The following is a 17,895-nucleotide window of genomic DNA, read 5'->3' on the forward strand; positions in this document are numbered from 1 at the left end:
TGATTTCCTCCAGCGCAAACACCATAGCATAAATATACTGTAATGGAAGATATTCCAAACTGCATGAGAGGGATAGAGGAGAACATATCATTCAAATGTGACTGTGAAGATTTGTAATCTGTGTTAAGAATAGGTGATACTTTACTGTCAACATTAAAGAGGTAACTATAACAACATCCTTTTATCAAGAAAAATATATGTGAATGTTTAGGCAAAAATAATAGTTAACTGCCTATTGAACTGATATGATTATTTTGTCAAATGCATATATATTATACAGTTTTCACAGTAGATAGAGCAGTTCAGAGTTTTACCCAGTGCAAGGTCTGTTGTGTGGCAGCTCGGTGAAGCCGTTGTCTATAGCTGGAGGATTGTAAAAAATACTAAAGAGCCCACCAATTACTACATCTCCATCCTTGAACAGACCCTGATCGCTCGGTGTACCCCACTGTGTACAAGTCGCTGTTTGAACCATCTGTAATCCCAACCTGAGCCCCAGCTGACTGCCCACCAGGAGCAGCAATGCGGCTGAGCACAGCCTCAGAGTGAAGAGCCAGGAGAACCAAGACATGGATGCAGCTGTTTTGGACACAAAGTGTTCAGTTAGATACATTCTCATTTGAATAAAAAAGAGGTATAAGAAACAGTTAACAGTTCCTGAAATTAAAATATAATTAAATCCCTTTTATGCATCATTGAGACATTACCCTGTAAATACAATACCTACTTCTCTGCACAACATTGATCTTGGTCTGTCTTTTTATAACATCTGCAAAGCCCATGTTTGTTAAAGAATTGGACAAAGCCGGCGTCATTATATAAACAGGATGGCACTGAACCGAATAACTTCTCTCAAAGGTGAGAGAAAAACAATTATAAAATGACTGACTGCTGTTTGATACAGAAAGTACAGTATTTGCCTGGAGGGCAGTGACCGCAGATATCCCAATAGAGTTATATTTGAATTCCCAACACTCAGAGCATGGATCCACAGGGCCACACCTCTCACACTTTGGTTCTGTTCTTTCAATTAAAGTTCATCATGACCTTTTGGAAAATGTTTTTGTTGCTAAGATAATTTGTGTGTGTTTATATCTGGAAAGGTTTCCAAAGCACCCATGCATTTATTATTGCCAAAGAGAAAAAGTAATGTCACAACAACTCTCTGCCAATTTCAAAGCAGCACCAACATCCCAGGAGTGCAGCCATAAGCATCATAGGCCTGCCGGAGCATCTTGCGTTCATATGGCCAACACATAGCAGATAGCAACTTATACAGCATAAAAACAGGCCAGTCATCACCATTATGACCTTTCAGTGTAGCTGGAAATTAAGGGAACCTTCTACATCTATGTAACTTAGCCCAATTATTTTTGCTAAATGTCACCAATAGGCCATAGCACCAAGAATGGCATGTATCAGTAAAGGACTAAACAGTAAAACAATGGTAGGCCTAAAGGGAAATGGGTTTGGGAAGCAAGGCTGACTTTTCCCTGGTTTAAAACACTACAAGGTGATCTTGTCTCAGATGACTGTTTAAGATACAGGTGTACAAATGCTAATTTACATTTTTTCTTCATTTTACAAGCATTTACATCCCTCTACACACTAGCAGAGAGGAGGCAAAGAGGGGAAGAAAGAAGCTATGGTCATGTTTGTTGTTTTTCATTTTGCATCAGGGCTCACCTGCTACCAGCATTTGTTATTTACAGTAGATTAATTATTATTATGTAGCTACATGAACTTAAACTCGTGGGACTGAGTGAACAATGTGGGCATTCAAACAACCTGCTAAAGAAATTGCAATTGATGGCAAATCCTCACTGTGATTTACACAGGACCTGCCATATAGATGTTAAAACGTGAAGGAAAATATGAGGAGGGAAGGTAAAAACACTTTAGAGATACTTCATTCAGAATTGATATTATGCAACAGAAAAACACTTAGGGCAGGCCTTTGAAACCACTTTATGTTGTCTGAACAAAGTCCAGGTGAGTCTTGTGAGAGATATTCTGGCTGGGGGATTAAACATTTAAAGATCATTGTTTCTAAGTAGTTGATTTGATGGTAAATATTACAAAACCTAGTTAAATAGTACATTCAGGGGCTGTTTAGCAACATGTTTAGCAACATGTTTAGCAGGAACACATATTTGTATGATTGTCTTGTTGCTTGTTGAATATAAAAAGTTGGTTTCTGCAAAGTTCTTTAATCAACCTGCTCTAAAAGTCCTAATCACTTTCACCTTTTGTTATTCTTTGTGAATATAGTGGACACATTATTTGTTTAGTTTAAGCACATGGGCTCACAGCTACTCTATATTATTATTTTAAGGGCAAATACTCTTAGTAGCTGTAGAGAATGAGACATATGCGGCACAGCTGTACAAGCCAATGTGATGTCAATGAAATGTCCATAACGAAGAAATGCAGCGATGAGGTATCAGGACATGGAGTTATACTTTGATTTGTAATGAATCCAGAATGTATGACATTTTTGTTTTTTTAATTGCATTACAGAAAATAAAGAACTTTATCACAATATTCTAATTTTCTGAGACAGTCCTGTATGCGGCACAGCTGTACAAGCCAATGTGATGTCAATGAAATGTCCATAACGAAGAAATGCAGCGATGAGGTATCAGGACATGGAGTTATACTTCCATCTAGTGGTTGGTACTTGTTACATGCAGTGGAACAATTATGTATATTTTGTTATCAACATAAAATATGTTATGTCATTCCTTCTTTAAAGTGATTAGTGTTTCAACTGTAGTTAGATTAATGGATAGCAGATATTGTTTAATCAACCTTTGATGAAGCATTCTGAAGCCACATTTTTCTAATTGTTCGTTATACTGATTTAACTATGCAAAGCCAGACCACAAGACATTGGCCCACTGTAAAAGTAATACATTTATTTAATGAAATGTATTACTTTAAATTTTAATTGTAAATAATTGTATATTAAATATATTTTCATTTGGTGTAATTTTCATCAAAATATTTAGATTCTTTGAGAAAGCAACGAAGAGTTTTGACAGTTAAGGTATACTTTTTATTCAAAACAGAAAAAGAGAACAACCAACAACAAAAATGCCATAAAAATAACTAACATGTTAGTAAGCTTAACATTTGTTGACATCTAAGAACAGAAAACATAAACTTATATACAATTTGAGCCATAATTATGTGTATTTCATAAAAGCAAATAAACTGTTTTAATTATATTGAAGAATTTACACACTTACACATGAACAATTGCATGACATCAGGCTGTGGAAAGTTGGTCGGCCATTTTATCCACATGTTTAAAAAAGAGTTATAAGTTCACATTGACATCAGACGAACTACCTTGCCATCAGATGTTTCTTAGTGTTTTTCTCAGGCTTTAAAATAATTATGAAACATTTTGGGGCAAAAATGCAGAGCAGCAAACCATAGCTAGAAGCCAGGATTGCAAAAATCTCAACAGCGACAACATACTTTCCAGGAGAGCTAACATACGCAGGGACAAAAGCTATCCAGACCGCACAGAAAATCAGCATGCTGAAGGTGATCAGTTTGGCTTCATTGAAGTTGTCAGGGAGTTTACGAGTAAAAAAGGCCAAGAGGAGGCAGGTGCAAGCCAGCAGACCAATGTAGCCCAAAACCAGAGAGAAGCCCACCACTGAGTGTCCTCAGTGGTGGGCTTCTCTCTGGTTTTGGGCTACATTGGTCTGCTGGCTTGCACCTGCCTCCTCTTGGCCTTTTTTACTCGTAAACTCCCTGACAACTTCNGGTAAGCCCGCGGCCCCGACTGGATGAGTCGCGAAGCTGCACGCAGCCAGCTGTTTGCAGAGAATCCTTGAACAAATGTTCCAACCGAACGAACGCTGTAGGCTACAAAAATGTAGCCACGGTACTCTTGTGTAGCGAGAAGATGAAAAGGAACAGATCCTCTGACGACACCGGCTGATATAGCCGGTGTCACGTGGGTCACAGGTGACTTTGTTGTTATTGGTACTCGAGCTGCAATGCCCGTCCCTCCCTGCAGGCCGATCATGCAGGCTGCATGGGGCCTCACATTGCGCAGGGGGCCTCGCACAGGGGGCCTCGGCTTATGAGCTTGGCTTGTGCGCAGTTTTCAGCGCAGTTCTGAGCGCAGTTCTCTGCGCACTCACGTAATCTTTAGCATGTAATAAGTATGTTTTGTCTTGACTATATTACAACTATATTATAATAAAATAATATAGTATTTATATTATTGAATTGATTATGATTATTATTATTAGTAGAAGTAGTTTATTTGCATTAATTATATTTTAATCTTTTTGAGGCTAGTATTTGGCAGGAAATGCAGACGTATTCACCTGTAAACGCATACTGAACATTTACCATTTACCTCACTGTATAAAAAAGTAACTGTGTTGCTAATAATAATAATAAACTCCTGTCGGTTGGGGGAGGGGGGCCTCATCTCACAATGTCGCTTGGGGCCCCACTGGACATATCCGGTGCTAAAGCACCGCCTCTGGCGGTCAGTAGGGACGAAATAGAACTATCGATCATAAATCTATCGATTAGATTTATGATTAGACAATTATAAAAGTAGGGTAGACATGTGGATATTATCCGTGACAAAAATCCGTAACAAAACTTGCATTTATCTAACAGGTTACTTTTCCACAGACCTTATTTCGAGCTATTTTCCAAAATCCTATGGAGAAATCCCATTGCTTTTTTCATAAAGTCCGCGAAAATAAAGCCCACCCATTTAGAGGGAAGATTGGTCAATTGTACTGTCATTTGCCATTCCTCTCATTGAGTTACTGTAGCTGGCCCTCTGTAAATTCATAGCTTCATCAGCTCCTGTCTTCACAGTAACTCGCCGAGACGGCTCAAGGATCTTCTTTCATTTAACCCTTCACATTCCAACAGAAACTGAACAGGCAGATTCAAAGGATTTATTTCCTTGGAAATGTTATTTTGAATACAATTAAATCAAGTTATTTTGGTAAAACTAATGAAAAATATAACAAAACAAATATTTAAAAACGAAATATTTAAAAAGAAATGTTTTTTTTTAAGTTTTCAAATATTATTTTTTAGAATACCTTAGGCCCTAGAGGGCCCTGACGGCTCACCACTGGAAATTGAACAAATTATGCCATGTGCAGGCTGAGGTTTAACGACATTTTGTATCTAAATAAATATTTGTCTTTGTATTTCAGTTGCTCTTAACTACCAGACAGAGGGCAGGATGATGCAGCTCAACAGAGCCAAGTTCATGGTTAATGGAGGAATTGGCTACGTCCTGAAACCTCCTCCCATGTGTAAAGGTACTGCGGCAAATAAATCATAAGCACACAAACAAGCACCGATACATGCAAATCAATGAACCTACAACATGTGATATTTTACACAAGAAGACTCAAGACTTATATTGGTACACAATTAGAAGATCTTACCTAATGATCTCATCTTCATTTTAGTACTTTTATACTGTTTGATTTTAGAGATCCAACTAGGAACAAAGCCCCAGCTTGCTGCACAATTCTTACAATGCAATGCTTGCTGAAAGCATGCATTTACTACTGTCCATGAAGTGTGCAAACTATTATGTATACTATACAGACTATAGCCTCACATGTAAATATAATCTAATAATTTACATAAATGTGTGTTTACCTCTGTTTCACCCTTCATTTTGTATATACGTATTGCATATAACCAGAACAAAGAGATCAATGAGAGAGGATTGGATTTAAGGATTGACTGATGGCATAAATCAATCTCGCTCTGCGGTCTTTCATTCCCTCCAGGCTCCTTCAACCCATTCAGTGATGACCCGCTCCCAGCCTACCCCAAGAAGCAACTCATCCTCAAGATCATTAGTGGACAGCAGTTGCCCAAACCACCAGACTCCATGCTGGGTGACCGTGGAGAGGTATAAACACACCAGTCACACAATAACTCTCCATCTATCTTTTTCACACACATGCACTCAAGCACTACAATGCTTGACTACTGAGAAATGTTCAACTTGCTCTAATCAGAAATCTTTCCAGCATTATAAAATAAAAATATTTGAATGTATTTCTTGCCATCTCTCCCCCACCAGATTATTGATCCATTCGTCGAAGTAGAGATCATCGGCCTGCCAATTGATTGCTGCAAGGAACAAACACGAGTTGTTGATGACAACGGTAAGACACACACAGATTAACATGAACAACATAACACCAGTAATTCAATCACAGCAAAATGTTCTCTTAAAAAGTCTTAAGGCAGCTTTAAATTATATTATAAGAACGTTTAAGTATGCCATATCCTCTTAATGTCAATATTATGTTCACATCTTAACAGTAGGTGAAATCTAATCATCGTATCTTGGCAAATTTCTAATAATTAGTGCCATCATTTAAAAATTTTTTTAAAAAAAGATTACAGAAGAGAAATGAAACCATGGCCACAGGAAGCAGAACCAAGGGATCACCCCTAACACAGATGAGGGCACCCGGCAGAGGAAAGGGAGAAGCCTCCTCTTGGAAAGGTTATTGAGCCCTGGGAGCTCAATTATGAGATTAATGTGCAAAGCACATTGATCCATGAAAAACACAAACCTCATCTTTCCATCTTTCCTCTTTTTCTGTTTATTATAATACATGCTGTAATTATATACTGATGAAACACCTCCCGATTATAATATGCTATGTGTGTTTTTTCCTCAGGTTTTAATCCAGTATGGGAGGAGACTCTGTCCTTCACCCTTCACATGGCTGAGGTGGTTTTGGTGCGTTTCCTTGTATGGGACCATGACCCAATTGGACGGGACTTTATTGGACAACGGACCGTTGCATTCAGCAGCCTGATGCCTGGTATGTGCAGAAATCTTCAGTGTTTCAGTTTTCACTTTTTGTATGTGGATAACTTTAGTGGTGCACAGTATTTACTGGGAATTACACTTCTTATAGCTTTGACTCCCTAAAACATAAACAAATGATTTTCCATGGTCATTGCTATGGTTATGTGCCACATTTTCCTGTGTTTAGTGAACCATGATATTTATAGTAAAATACCTGTGGCTTGGTGAGTTATTCTAGTTATTTACATCCATCAGAGATATCCCTGAACTCCTGATGCCCTCTCCTTCTACACTCACCAGTCTGTTAACAGCTGACATCTTTCTTTGACTCCCTCTTACTCACATGGTTTCTCCCTTCATCTCTAACAACAGGTTACAGACATGTTTACTTGGAGGGGCTGACCGAGGCTTCCATCTTTGTGCATGTGTCAGTGCACGATGTCTATGGAAAGGTAAGTGCTGTACAGCCTGTTCATTGCAGCATCCCCCCGTTAAACCTTTTTCTCAACTGAGTTCAACTGGAAAAGAATACACATCCTTCCACTTAAGCTCAATCCTTTGTCTTTTTAGTGGAGCCCTCTAGTCCTGAACCCCAGCTTTACCATAATGCACTTTCTAGGATCTAACAAGGTATCCTGATGCTCTCAGGCTCTGTTTGGTGCTGCATGAAACAGCAATGCATGATGCACAACTGCAGTTTGTGTCCTGCTGTATCTCCAATGACTTGTGTGTGACATTGATTATCTGATCCATACAGATTTCTGATAAGGTCATTTTTATGTATTAATGAAATCATTTTTGGGTGTCTCATTATGATGCATGCATAATCCTCAACAGCTTCCTTCATATTGTTTGTTGTTGTAACTTGAGGAGTAAGGGTGCCATCTATAGGCAATACATTTAAAAGCATGCAATGGTTAATATTTGCTGTGAACATTAACATTCAAGTTGTGTTCAGTCTATGTTCAAAATGCATCTTGGTTGATAAACACTTTTATCTTTATGTATTTTCCGCTTCTCATTTATTTTTCTGGTCTGTTCCTCTTGCTCTCAGGGTCATCAGCTGCGAGGTATCCGAGGTTTGTTTAACCGCTCGTCCAAGTCTTCCGTGGATACAAACTCAGGTGGCCTTCGGAAACGCTCCATCAGTGATCACCTCCTGCGACGCACAGCAAGTGCCCCAGCAAAGGGACGAAAGAAGACAAAGATGGGGCTATCAGAGTCAGTGGCTTCAATTTCAGACCAAAAGAATGGCATGGGAGCAGAAGCAAGAGCAGAGGGCATGTCAGGGAAGGAAGGAGTTGTGGAGAAGCGTTTCAGCCAGCCACGAGTCCCCCTCACCCACAGACCTATCTCCATGCCCTTAGAAAGGCTTATGCAAGGGCAGTTATCCATCTGCTCCCCAGACAAGGAACTGCATGATATTGGCTCAGACTCAGGCATCGGTGGGTATTTTCCTTTCATCATCTCAGTCAAAGAATTAAGAATTCTATTATGATAGGGATTTAGTAAAATGTGTGTTTCATTAACTAACACAAACCAATAACAACAACAACAACAACTATGTCATGTCTTTATTTGCCTTGGTAACAATTATGCTGTGGTATTTTTTCTCTTTTTTGTGATTGAATGCATGTAGTTTACGTGTCTTGAAGCAGCATTTAGCATTACTTATATTGCAGATTGACCAATGTAAAATGTTTTTTCTTTCTTTCTTTTTTTCTTATCCTGCTACAATTATGTAAAATGCATGTACAGTAACCATGTGAACTGACATACAACAGCCTTCTCTCCACAATACCTTAACATGCCTTTTCTGTCCCATCTTCATTTGTTGTGCTTTTCTTTATAGTAGAGAACTGACTAGGATAATCCTCCAGGTAATCTAAAATACCTATTGTCTGAAGGTTGCATCGTCCAAAACATACCAGTATTGCGTCCTCCCAGTGTATTTTGTCCAAAAGTGGTCTGAGAAGTATATTGCTGTGTCATTTGATCCCATTTGACCAAACCAATCCCTTGAGACCATCTCTTTCCTAATCTGATGTCCACAAACATGGATTTCTCCTATTTTCCAAAAACTCCACAGCCTCATTTTCCAGCTTCCCCTTCACAGTCGTACTTGGTGATCCATTTGTCTGTGTATTGCTATTGCCTTGTATTGGCTGGACTGTTAATTGTCTTCATGTAATCGTTGGTTGGCTTGGTGTTCTTCTTAAAATGATATCAGCCTATTTATACTAATTGTGTTGTTCAATTATCTGTGTTCACAGGAGGTTGCCCCTTCAACAGGCCAAGGTCTTCCTCTTTGGACCCATTCCTCGAATCGTCATTCTCTTTTCAAACAAACATCTCTTCCCCTTCTATGACGTATATCAATAGAAAAAAAGAATGTGATCAATCAGAGGAGGCTTCTTATCTGGTTATTGGTGGAAGAGAAGTGAGTAAGGAAGAGGATTATGCCAATTACCAGTCTAAAGACAGTGGAGTCAATAAACCGAATAACATCTCAACAAGACAAGAGAGAAAGTGTTGTGTCTCACCTTCCTGGAACAGCCCGATGAAATCAGATAAACCAGAAACATCATCAAATAGCACAACAGGCACATCTGCCCCTTCAATCTCAGCATCCTCTTCCTCGAACCCCTCCTCTTTGCACCCTCTTTCCCCTATCAGTGGAGACTGCAATCTGAAGAGTCCCATCTCTTTGCATGACAGCACCATCTCCAGACTCATTGATGCTGTGTCCTTGGACAATGAGCAAGACACATGTGGCTCTATTTCTGCTCTGATTGGTCAATTTGAAAGAACTGTTGAACAGAATGATTCACACACATCATCTCATGATCATACCCCTTTCCGCCAATCAAATGTCAGGCCTACCACTCCTAAAGATCTACGAGATGTAAGGTCTCCTCTGAATACAAGTACTGCATATACTTACAGGAAACACCTAACAAGTCCCCAAAAAGTTGCTCAAAAAACAAATCATGAAATCCATTCACCACGTAAGATTTCCCAGGCTGTCCTGTCCAGCCCAGAAACTGCAGAGCTAGAGGATGTATACACCATTCTGGATGAGGAAGTGCTGTTGCCTGTATCGGTGTACAACCTTCACAAACAGACGGTCCATGTCCAGGCAGACGCTGGGGAAAGCACGTCCTCAAACAGCTTGGGTTCCTCTCCAGCGAAGGTGTTCCAGGGTTCAAGGAAAGGGCACAATGTGAGCTGGGAGGATATGAACAGAAAAAGAGCTGGCTGTGAAAAAATGGAGGAGGCAGAGGAAAGTGTATACGAGGAAGTGTATGATCCCCCAGCACTAGCATTAGTACCAGAGAAAGAGCAGGGTACTTCTAAAAGGTACATAGGCTCCTCAGTAAACAACAACCAATTCCAGTTCCACCATGATTCAGCTGGGAATGCTCTTGCAGAAGTGGAGACAAATGTCGATGAGGATCCATTGGACATTATGACAAGAAATGGCAGCCAACGGGAGGGACTCATAAGTCCAACCAAAAGACAGGCTATTTATGAAAACCACGAGTCCACTCCAAACTATTACCAACAAAGGCAGCCTTCGTCACACCGCTATCCTCAACAGCAGTACCCCTCACATGCATTTTCACAGTGTCCTTCCCCAATGAATCAACCTTCCTATCATCACCAGAACAACTCCCAGCTTCACAGACCCATCAACTGTAGAGCCTCCAATCCTAGTCCGCTGCGTCACAACATCTTCCCAGTTTCTCAAAACAATTCGGATGCCTTTAACAACAGCAGAGACTTCAGCAGTTCCTCCAATCAACAGATGAGCTATAGTGGCAGCCAGATACCAAACCGGCCTCATCAAGATTGGCTAGGGTATAAACAGACGGAGATGGAGCAAGTAAGGCATACTTCTGAATGTCTCCCTGGCCAATCCGCCCTGTCTACAAACATCAGTAGAGACAGAGGCCTATATCTTCCTTCATCAGACTGCGATCCAGTGTACAGCCATCTGGACTATGACTGCATTACGCCCTCATCAGTGTCTTCTCAAAACACCCAGCCACACTGCCAAAGTCTACCACAATCATACACACCAACTCATTCATCGAGCCATAAGGTTTTACTTGCTACTACAAAGAATCAGTCACAGCCTGATTCCAGACATTCTCTGCATTTAAATTTAGGCCATGTACCAACTCGGCCCCAGTCTGGTACAATAGACCCCAAAGCTCCTAGCCCATGTAAGTCCAAGTCCCTGGGAGACCTGACCTCTGAAGACATATCATGCAACTTCCAGAGCAAATACCACATCATTAGCCGCAGTTTTGTCACTCCAAATATGAGAAAGCAAAAGAGGGTGGGCGCCATGGGGGAAGTAACTTTCCAATCACAGTCTTGCGATCCACTCACAGAACAGCTGCGTAAACTGGTCAGTTTAGAAGTGGATGACTGTGACAGAGATAGACCCCAACCTCCTCAGTTGTGTCAGGCAGCAAAACCCCCACTGTCGCAGCCACAGGCAACCAGTGTAGCTCCTGTTGTTCCTACGGATGTAGATGATTCACCCCCACCCCTTACCCGGCGTCTATCTTCACGGAGCCAAAGCCGAGTGCGTCACATCAATAGTCGGGCTCGCGAAAGACAGCAAGAGGCTCTAAAGCCAAGAGCAGGTGGGATGATCAATAGTACCTCCAGCATCGGTGGAGTGGTATTGAGGAATAAACCAGCCTCACATAATCCACCAGCTAACAGACACTCCACTGGTTCTTACATAGCAGGCTACCTTGGTCAGTTGGAGGACAGGGGACTTCCTGAAGGAGCCTGTACATCATTACGTTATGGAAACAGGGATCATTATGGAGATCGGTACTATACAGATGACTCTCTTCCACCTGGTGATGCCAACTACTCTGCGTCAGAGCCGGAGGTGTACTTTCTGCTTCGACTGTAACTCTGACCATAACCTTAAATAAGTTTAACAATCAAGCAATGATTCTTGATAATGTTCAATACCAAAAGCCAGAAGATCTAGGAAATGAATACACACTGTTGTTTGTTCCAATGTTCACAGACCAGTAGGTTTTTATTATAACCGTCAAATAAATCTTAACCTGGGCTTTTTCTAGAGAAAGATACGGTCTGTACAATGTCCGCGAGACCTCACATGTATTCCAGGGTTGGATCTGACAGCATGAATTTCCTGTATGAAATGTCCACTATTCAATAGTGAATGGTCTTTCTTGTCTGGCAGACTATTGTCTATATTCTGCTTGATGTTTGTGTACTTGGGGACTTTAATTTCCTTCCAAATGGCTTCCTAGACTGATTGTACACATATTTGTTCTCTTAGTCCCTGTGATGTACTGTCAAAAATGTGTAAATTGACTATGAAGCAAAAAAAAGAGAGGGAATGTCGTATGTATTATGTGAATGTGTAGTATAATCCAACAGCTACTTTTAATAGATGGGGTTCCTCCTTTCAAAGATAAAATGTAAGTCTTCCTTCTCTTTTTAGTGGTATTCCTTTAATTGTGTTATGTGTTAACATTTCTGTCATTGTTTTTAATCTGAGATGGGTTTTAGTTGAGAACAAACTAACTGTACATTTATGTTTGTGCATGTTACCTGTGAACATGTCAAGCATGACTATGCACAAATGTATACAATAGATGTTGCATCGCCAAACATTTGCACAGAAAAAGAGTTGGATAAACAGAGGACATAGGCGTGTTTGTATTAGTTGCAATACAGTACATAAACTTCCATGCTTGGACTTGGTGTTTTCTATGCTTTCCAACATTTGAAAAAGAAAAAGGATTGCAAACTATTAAACATTTGAAGTTGAAAGTTGTTATTTTATTTTATAATTGCTTTGATACAGACTACAAAATTAAGCTCTTGTTGGTAACAGTTGTTTAATTTTATTAGAACTTGAAGAAATGAAAATACATTGACTACAGTAACTGAGGTGAGTCTTTTTTATTGTTTCAGTGTTAAATCATTATTTTCTCTGTCATTTTGCTCATCGGAGGACTGTGAGCTTTTTCTTACCAATGCAATAAAACATTGAAATACTTGATTTCAACAAATTCCATGTTTTTTTCCTGTTTATCTGAAAAAGCTATACACGGAACATACAAATGATAATTAGCTCAAGCTCAAAATGTATTGGTTGGAACTGGAAGTCACAAACAGCCTCCTTCCCCATATGCCACCTTGGCACATAATGGGATGTAATTGCTCATGAAATTACTGTGTAATAGGGCTGACAAAAGGCACACCTGTTGCTCTGGGTAAACAATTCCCTGTACTGGGTCTGCCAGTGTAATATTCCTGAGAAATCTAAAAGAAAAATATCCTTAGAGTTGGTTTATTCTTTCATGCTCACTTTTCAGCTCATTAAGAAAAAGGATAAGCAGCCTCCCGAAACATTTCACTTAAGGTACATTATCCCAGTTACCTGAGGTCATTCAAAAATACATCCTACGGTGCTGTCTATAGGAAAAACACTGTACACACCTACAACACCCACAACTTGCACGCTAATCACTTGCATTTTCCACTATCACTCTAGAGATGAATAATTGTGGATTGTGTCATCAGTTTTACTTCCCTGCAAAAAGCTTTACACCTGTTATAAACACTCACATCAACACCTTACTTGAGCTAAATGGGGGTGTGGTTGTGTTTTAGTCAAGATACCATTCATTTAATATAGTAACCTTGTTATTGGAGCCTTTTACCAAACGAAACAGGTTTCTGTTTATAGTGTCCTCTTTTCGCAGGTTACTGGCATGAGGCTATGATGTTACATTTGGACATGCATATTTAATGGGATCTTTCTTTTGTATCAGGAACTGTTGTCCATGAGGTATCGTTTATTTTTAATTTGTATTCAATCTATAGTCAGGGTTGATTAAGTGGCTTTGATGTGTGTTGGATTTGCACAGACTTAATGTATTGATGCATTTTCCCACATTCAGATAACAATTACCTGTATGTGTTAAATGTTCAGAACAGCTGCATCGATGTCTTGGTTCCCATGGCTTCTCACTCGGTGGCCATCCTCAGCCTTCTATCTGCTGCTTATCAGTGTAGGGGGCCGACAGACAGGGCTGGAGGTCGGCCAGGCAGTACAGTGCACCCAGTGGGCAGCAACGAGCAGCAAGAGCAATTTCCAGGATGGAGATATGGTTATTGGTGGACTTTTTAATCTATATTACACACCATCAGCTGTAGAGCAAGGATTTACCAAGCTGCCTCATTACAAACCTTGCACTGGGTAATACTGAATGTATGGTGGTTGTTTTTCTGCACATTGTCTGCATTTTTTTAATTGTCTGCCAACATTACAACTTTATAAATAATTTGTTTAACTTTTTTGTTTGAAGAAAAGTTATAGAATAATGAAACATGTTTTATCCAATTATTGATAAAACATTTTAAATGTGCATGTATCTGAGATAAGCATTTTTTTATTATTGTAAAATAATTGGATATTTTTGATTGAAAAACATAATGTTGGTATATTACATTTTTGGACATTAACAGCTTTTACAATTCTGACCATGTCCATTCACAGTTTTTTAAAATTTTGTTTACATGATTCACTATTCCTTTCTTTTCCTATGCTCTCAGTTTAGATTTAATGTCTTTAAAAAATGCATATGCTATGGTGTTTGCCTTGGAGGAAATCAATCGTAACAGCACCCTGCTACCAGGAGTAAAGCTTGGCTACCGTTTACTGGATAGCTGTTTCAATTCTCTCTGGGCTCTGCAATCCGCTCTGTCACTGATCGGAGGAGACGCACACAGCTGCAACTCAACAGCCTCAAATAGTTCTGCAGCTTATGATCAACCTGGAGAGAAAGCAGGTATGACTTGATATAATTTACTAAGTATTTTTTTTATATTTTAAAAACATTGTCTTGTCAACCTAATGTATTTATTTGTGAAATGCTATCAGGTGGTCAGTCTGTTCCTTTGCTTATTGGTGCTGCGTCGTCAACAACAACCCTAATTCTTTCCCGGATCCTGGGGCCTCTCTCTGTGCCACTTGTGAGTTGATTAACCTGGAGTGATGAACCTCTGATTCACTTTTGTATGCACATCAAGAGGGAGATGCTATTTTAAAAACATTTTAATTGAAATTAAATCAGAATCAGAATCAGAATACCTTTATTAGTCCCACAGAGGGGAAATGCACATTGTTACAGCAGAAAAGAGCCAAAGACAGCTTAATGTTACCCAAGCATGCATACAAAAAGTAAAAAAGTTACACATTTTACAAAAATACACACCCTGTAACAGTTCTGAGGAGCCAGGTATATATTGCACAGTTTTAACGGCATATATATATATATATTGCACATATTGCACATAGTTGGCATTTAACAACAAGAGTTGTTATAGTCTGTGTTGTTGTGAAAAGCAGTGTGAAATAAAATAATATGTTCCTACTTGTTTCTCTCAGATCAGCTACTTGGCAAGCTGCCCCTGTCTTAGTGACAGATACAAGTTTCCCAACGTCTTCAGAACAATCCCCAGTGATTTATACCAAGCCAGGGCCATGGCTCAACTGGCCATTCGCTTCCGCTGGACTTGGATAGGAGCCGTGGTTATAAACAATGATTATGGTAATTTGGCGATACAGGTGTGTATATTTTTGTTATTACTGCATATTGCACTATAAATTGCCTGATAAAAACACTCCCACTGTTTTCTTACATACAGTGTATAATACAGATTACAAAACATCTATGCATTTTTCTTGTTTTGACCTTTAGACATTTCAGAAAGAGACTCAGGGGAAAGGGGTTTGTTTGGAGTTCATAGAGACTGTTGGCAGAGAAACTATTTTAATCGACGCCAGACGTGCAGCCCTCAAAATCCAAGCTTCGACTGCGAAGGTCATTCTGATCTTTTGCTGGTATACAGATGTAAAGAAAGTATTTCTGGAACTAGCAAAGATACATGTGAGCAACTGGCATGGATTTGTATATATCCCTATGTGTTCATCACTAAACAAATATATTGTTTGTTTAAAAAAAAATGTCATTGGATTTAAATTTATTTCAGTTTGCTTTTACTGTAGGTGACAGACAGACAGTTTCTCGCCAGTGAGGCTTGGAGCACAAGTGATGAAATTCTCAAAGATCTTGCCATCTCTAAAGTGGCCAGTGGTGTTCTTGGTGTGGCGATTCGAAGTTCAAAAATACCCGGATTTGAAAACTATCTCAGGAGTTTGAACCCAACTCGTCACCCTGATGATGATTTCTTACGAGAATTCTGGGAAATGGAGTTTGGATGCAGTCCAGGAGCTACACAATCACAGGCAGTGCCTCTGTCTTCATATTTGTCTCCACTGAAGAAATTGAACAATCGGTTAAATGTTTCTACTTCATCTCTTTCTAACAAGTCCCTTATGAAAGCTTCACTTCCACCGTGCAGCGGCAGAGAGTCCCTGGAGGAAGTGCAGAATCACTTCACTGACACCTCTCAGCTAAGGGTGGCATATAATGTTTATCTTGCTGTTTATGCTGCAGCCCACGCCCTCCACAGCCTTCTGTCCTGCCCCAACAGAGACAGCTCATCTGGAAGGAACTCCAGCTGCTCTTCTTCAAAACAGATCAAACCCTTTGAGGTAAACACAATTATACCCAACTCCTAATATCTGTCATAGCTCTTGAAAACAAAGTGAATCAATACATGTTTTAATTAATCATTTAAATGTCAACAGTGTCATAAGCATTTTATACTTTCAGCTGTTGCAGAGTTTGAACAAAGTAAACGTCACCACACCACAAGGGGAAATCTTTTATTTCGAAGGTGCTGACATCCCAGCAAAGTACGACCTTGTTAACTGGCAGAACACCCCTGAGGGGTCACTCAAACTTGTTTTGATTGGTCGTGTTGACGGGTTTGACATCAACCTTATGAGTCACATTGAGTGGAACTCAGTTCGACGAATCACGGTAGTTGATCAATCAAGTTTATCTCATGGCTACTACATTATTTGCTATCGAACCATGAATGCAGCGTTGATTTACAAGACGGCATTGAAAAAATTTTGTGCTTGTTTTTTAGGGCCTGTGTCAGTGTGCAGTGAGAGCTTCCACCAGGGCCACCAGAAAAGGCAAACAGGAAAGGAAACCTCTCTGCTGCTTTGACTGTATCCAATGTGCTAAGGCGAGATAAGCAATGAAACTGAGTGAGGGAATAACCACAAAAACAAACTTTAATTTCCCTTTTGTGTTTTAACTTTCCTTCCACCTCTTTCCTTTTTCCTCCCCCGGTTCCCTTCTTCGCGTGTGAGCGTTGCTGTCCATCTGAGGTTTTGTCAATGTAGAACAAACTGCCTTGCATCCCTCGACAGCTGGGACTTTCCTTTCCTTTAATGACAACCTTAGGAATTACTCTGGACTACGCAGCTGTTGTCTGTGCAGCGGTGACCAGCCGTGTTTGTTCTTTTTCTTTATTACCGTCAGAACCCAGTGGGTAAGACCAGAATAATAACCAAAGATTGTTGTATTCATTTGAAATTCTTTTCACACTTTTTGTGTGATAAAAACATTATGTATAAATCACCACCTCTTTGTCTGTAATCTGATTCACCTCAAGGTGCGAGCCAACGAATTTCAGTGCTGAGCTTTGCCTGCTTCTCCTGTCACTGAAGCTCTGCTTCCTGCTGCTCCTCTGGTGTTCATTGGTCGTCCACTGTTGGACTTGTCGGTTCCAGCAGGCAGCATTTCGGGATCCGCTTTTGTATTTGTGTCTCCTGCTGCTGGTCAAAACCCTCGTAGTTCTTTGCTGTTTTCCGCTTCAGCTCGGGCCTGGTGCTGGATTCCTTGGTATGAAGTGGTTTGGTCCAGCCAACCAGGAGGAGGAGGTCTGCCTATTCCTCCATACAGGTGCGAATATTTTTGTATTTCTACAAAGATAGCTTTCTAACTTTAAAAAAAGTACACTCTTTGTTTTTTTCATTTGATTATAATCGTGCTACTTGGCTTCCGCTCGAGCCCCCCTGTACGCTCGCGTGACGTTGGATTTCCAGGGTCGCA

The 17,895-nt window shown here is 40.0% G+C and overlaps 2 protein-coding genes across 4 annotated transcripts in view; both read left to right on the forward strand.

Annotated features, from left to right (window-relative positions):
- Positions 1 to 5,218: 5,218 nt before the first annotated feature.
- LOC104960732 (1-phosphatidylinositol 4,5-bisphosphate phosphodiesterase eta-1-like) lies at positions 5,219 to 12,918 on the forward strand. Of its 3 annotated transcripts, XM_010788891.1 has the most exons (9): positions 5,219 to 5,321; positions 5,805 to 5,929; positions 6,104 to 6,188; positions 6,714 to 6,860; positions 7,220 to 7,299; positions 7,418 to 7,477; positions 7,902 to 8,292; positions 8,700 to 8,727; positions 9,121 to 9,201. In XM_010788891.1, the coding sequence occupies exons 1-8, from the start codon at positions 5,243 to 5,245 to the stop codon at positions 8,708 to 8,710; spliced, it is 978 nt and encodes a 325-aa protein (XP_010787193.1). In that variant the 5' UTR covers positions 5,219 to 5,242; the 3' UTR covers positions 8,711 to 8,727; positions 9,121 to 9,201. The 3 variants fall into 3 exon arrangements, with proteins under 3 accessions (XP_010787193.1, XP_010787191.1, XP_010787192.1); XM_010788889.1 differs by lacking the exon at positions 8,700 to 8,727 and having other exon boundaries at positions 9,121 to 12,918; XM_010788890.1 differs by lacking the exons at positions 7,418 to 7,477; positions 8,700 to 8,727 and having other exon boundaries at positions 9,121 to 12,918.
- A 1,092-nt stretch (positions 12,919 to 14,010) lies between these two features.
- Positions 14,011 to 17,895, forward strand: part of LOC104960735 (extracellular calcium-sensing receptor-like) — a 6,429-nt gene continuing 2,544 nt past the window's right edge. The window contains exons 1-10 of the mRNA XM_010788892.1: positions 14,011 to 14,117; positions 14,474 to 14,709; positions 14,802 to 14,884; positions 15,309 to 15,488; positions 15,622 to 15,810; positions 15,930 to 16,172; positions 16,254 to 16,478; positions 16,600 to 16,809; positions 16,922 to 16,939; positions 17,661 to 17,745. Coding sequence (XP_010787194.1) covers positions 14,026 to 14,117; positions 14,474 to 14,709; positions 14,802 to 14,884; positions 15,309 to 15,488; positions 15,622 to 15,810; positions 15,930 to 16,172; positions 16,254 to 16,478; positions 16,600 to 16,809; positions 16,922 to 16,939; positions 17,661 to 17,745 — 1,561 coding nt within the window. The 5' untranslated portion in view covers positions 14,011 to 14,025. The remainder of the gene's footprint in view (positions 14,118 to 14,473; positions 14,710 to 14,801; positions 14,885 to 15,308; positions 15,489 to 15,621; positions 15,811 to 15,929; positions 16,173 to 16,253; positions 16,479 to 16,599; positions 16,810 to 16,921; positions 16,940 to 17,660; positions 17,746 to 17,895) is intronic.

This window comes from Notothenia coriiceps, unplaced genomic scaffold, assembly GCF_000735185.1.
Source record: "Notothenia coriiceps isolate Sejong01 unplaced genomic scaffold, NC01 NC01_scaffold00032318, whole genome shotgun sequence".
NCBI lineage: Eukaryota > Metazoa > Chordata > Actinopteri > Perciformes > Nototheniidae > Notothenia > Notothenia coriiceps.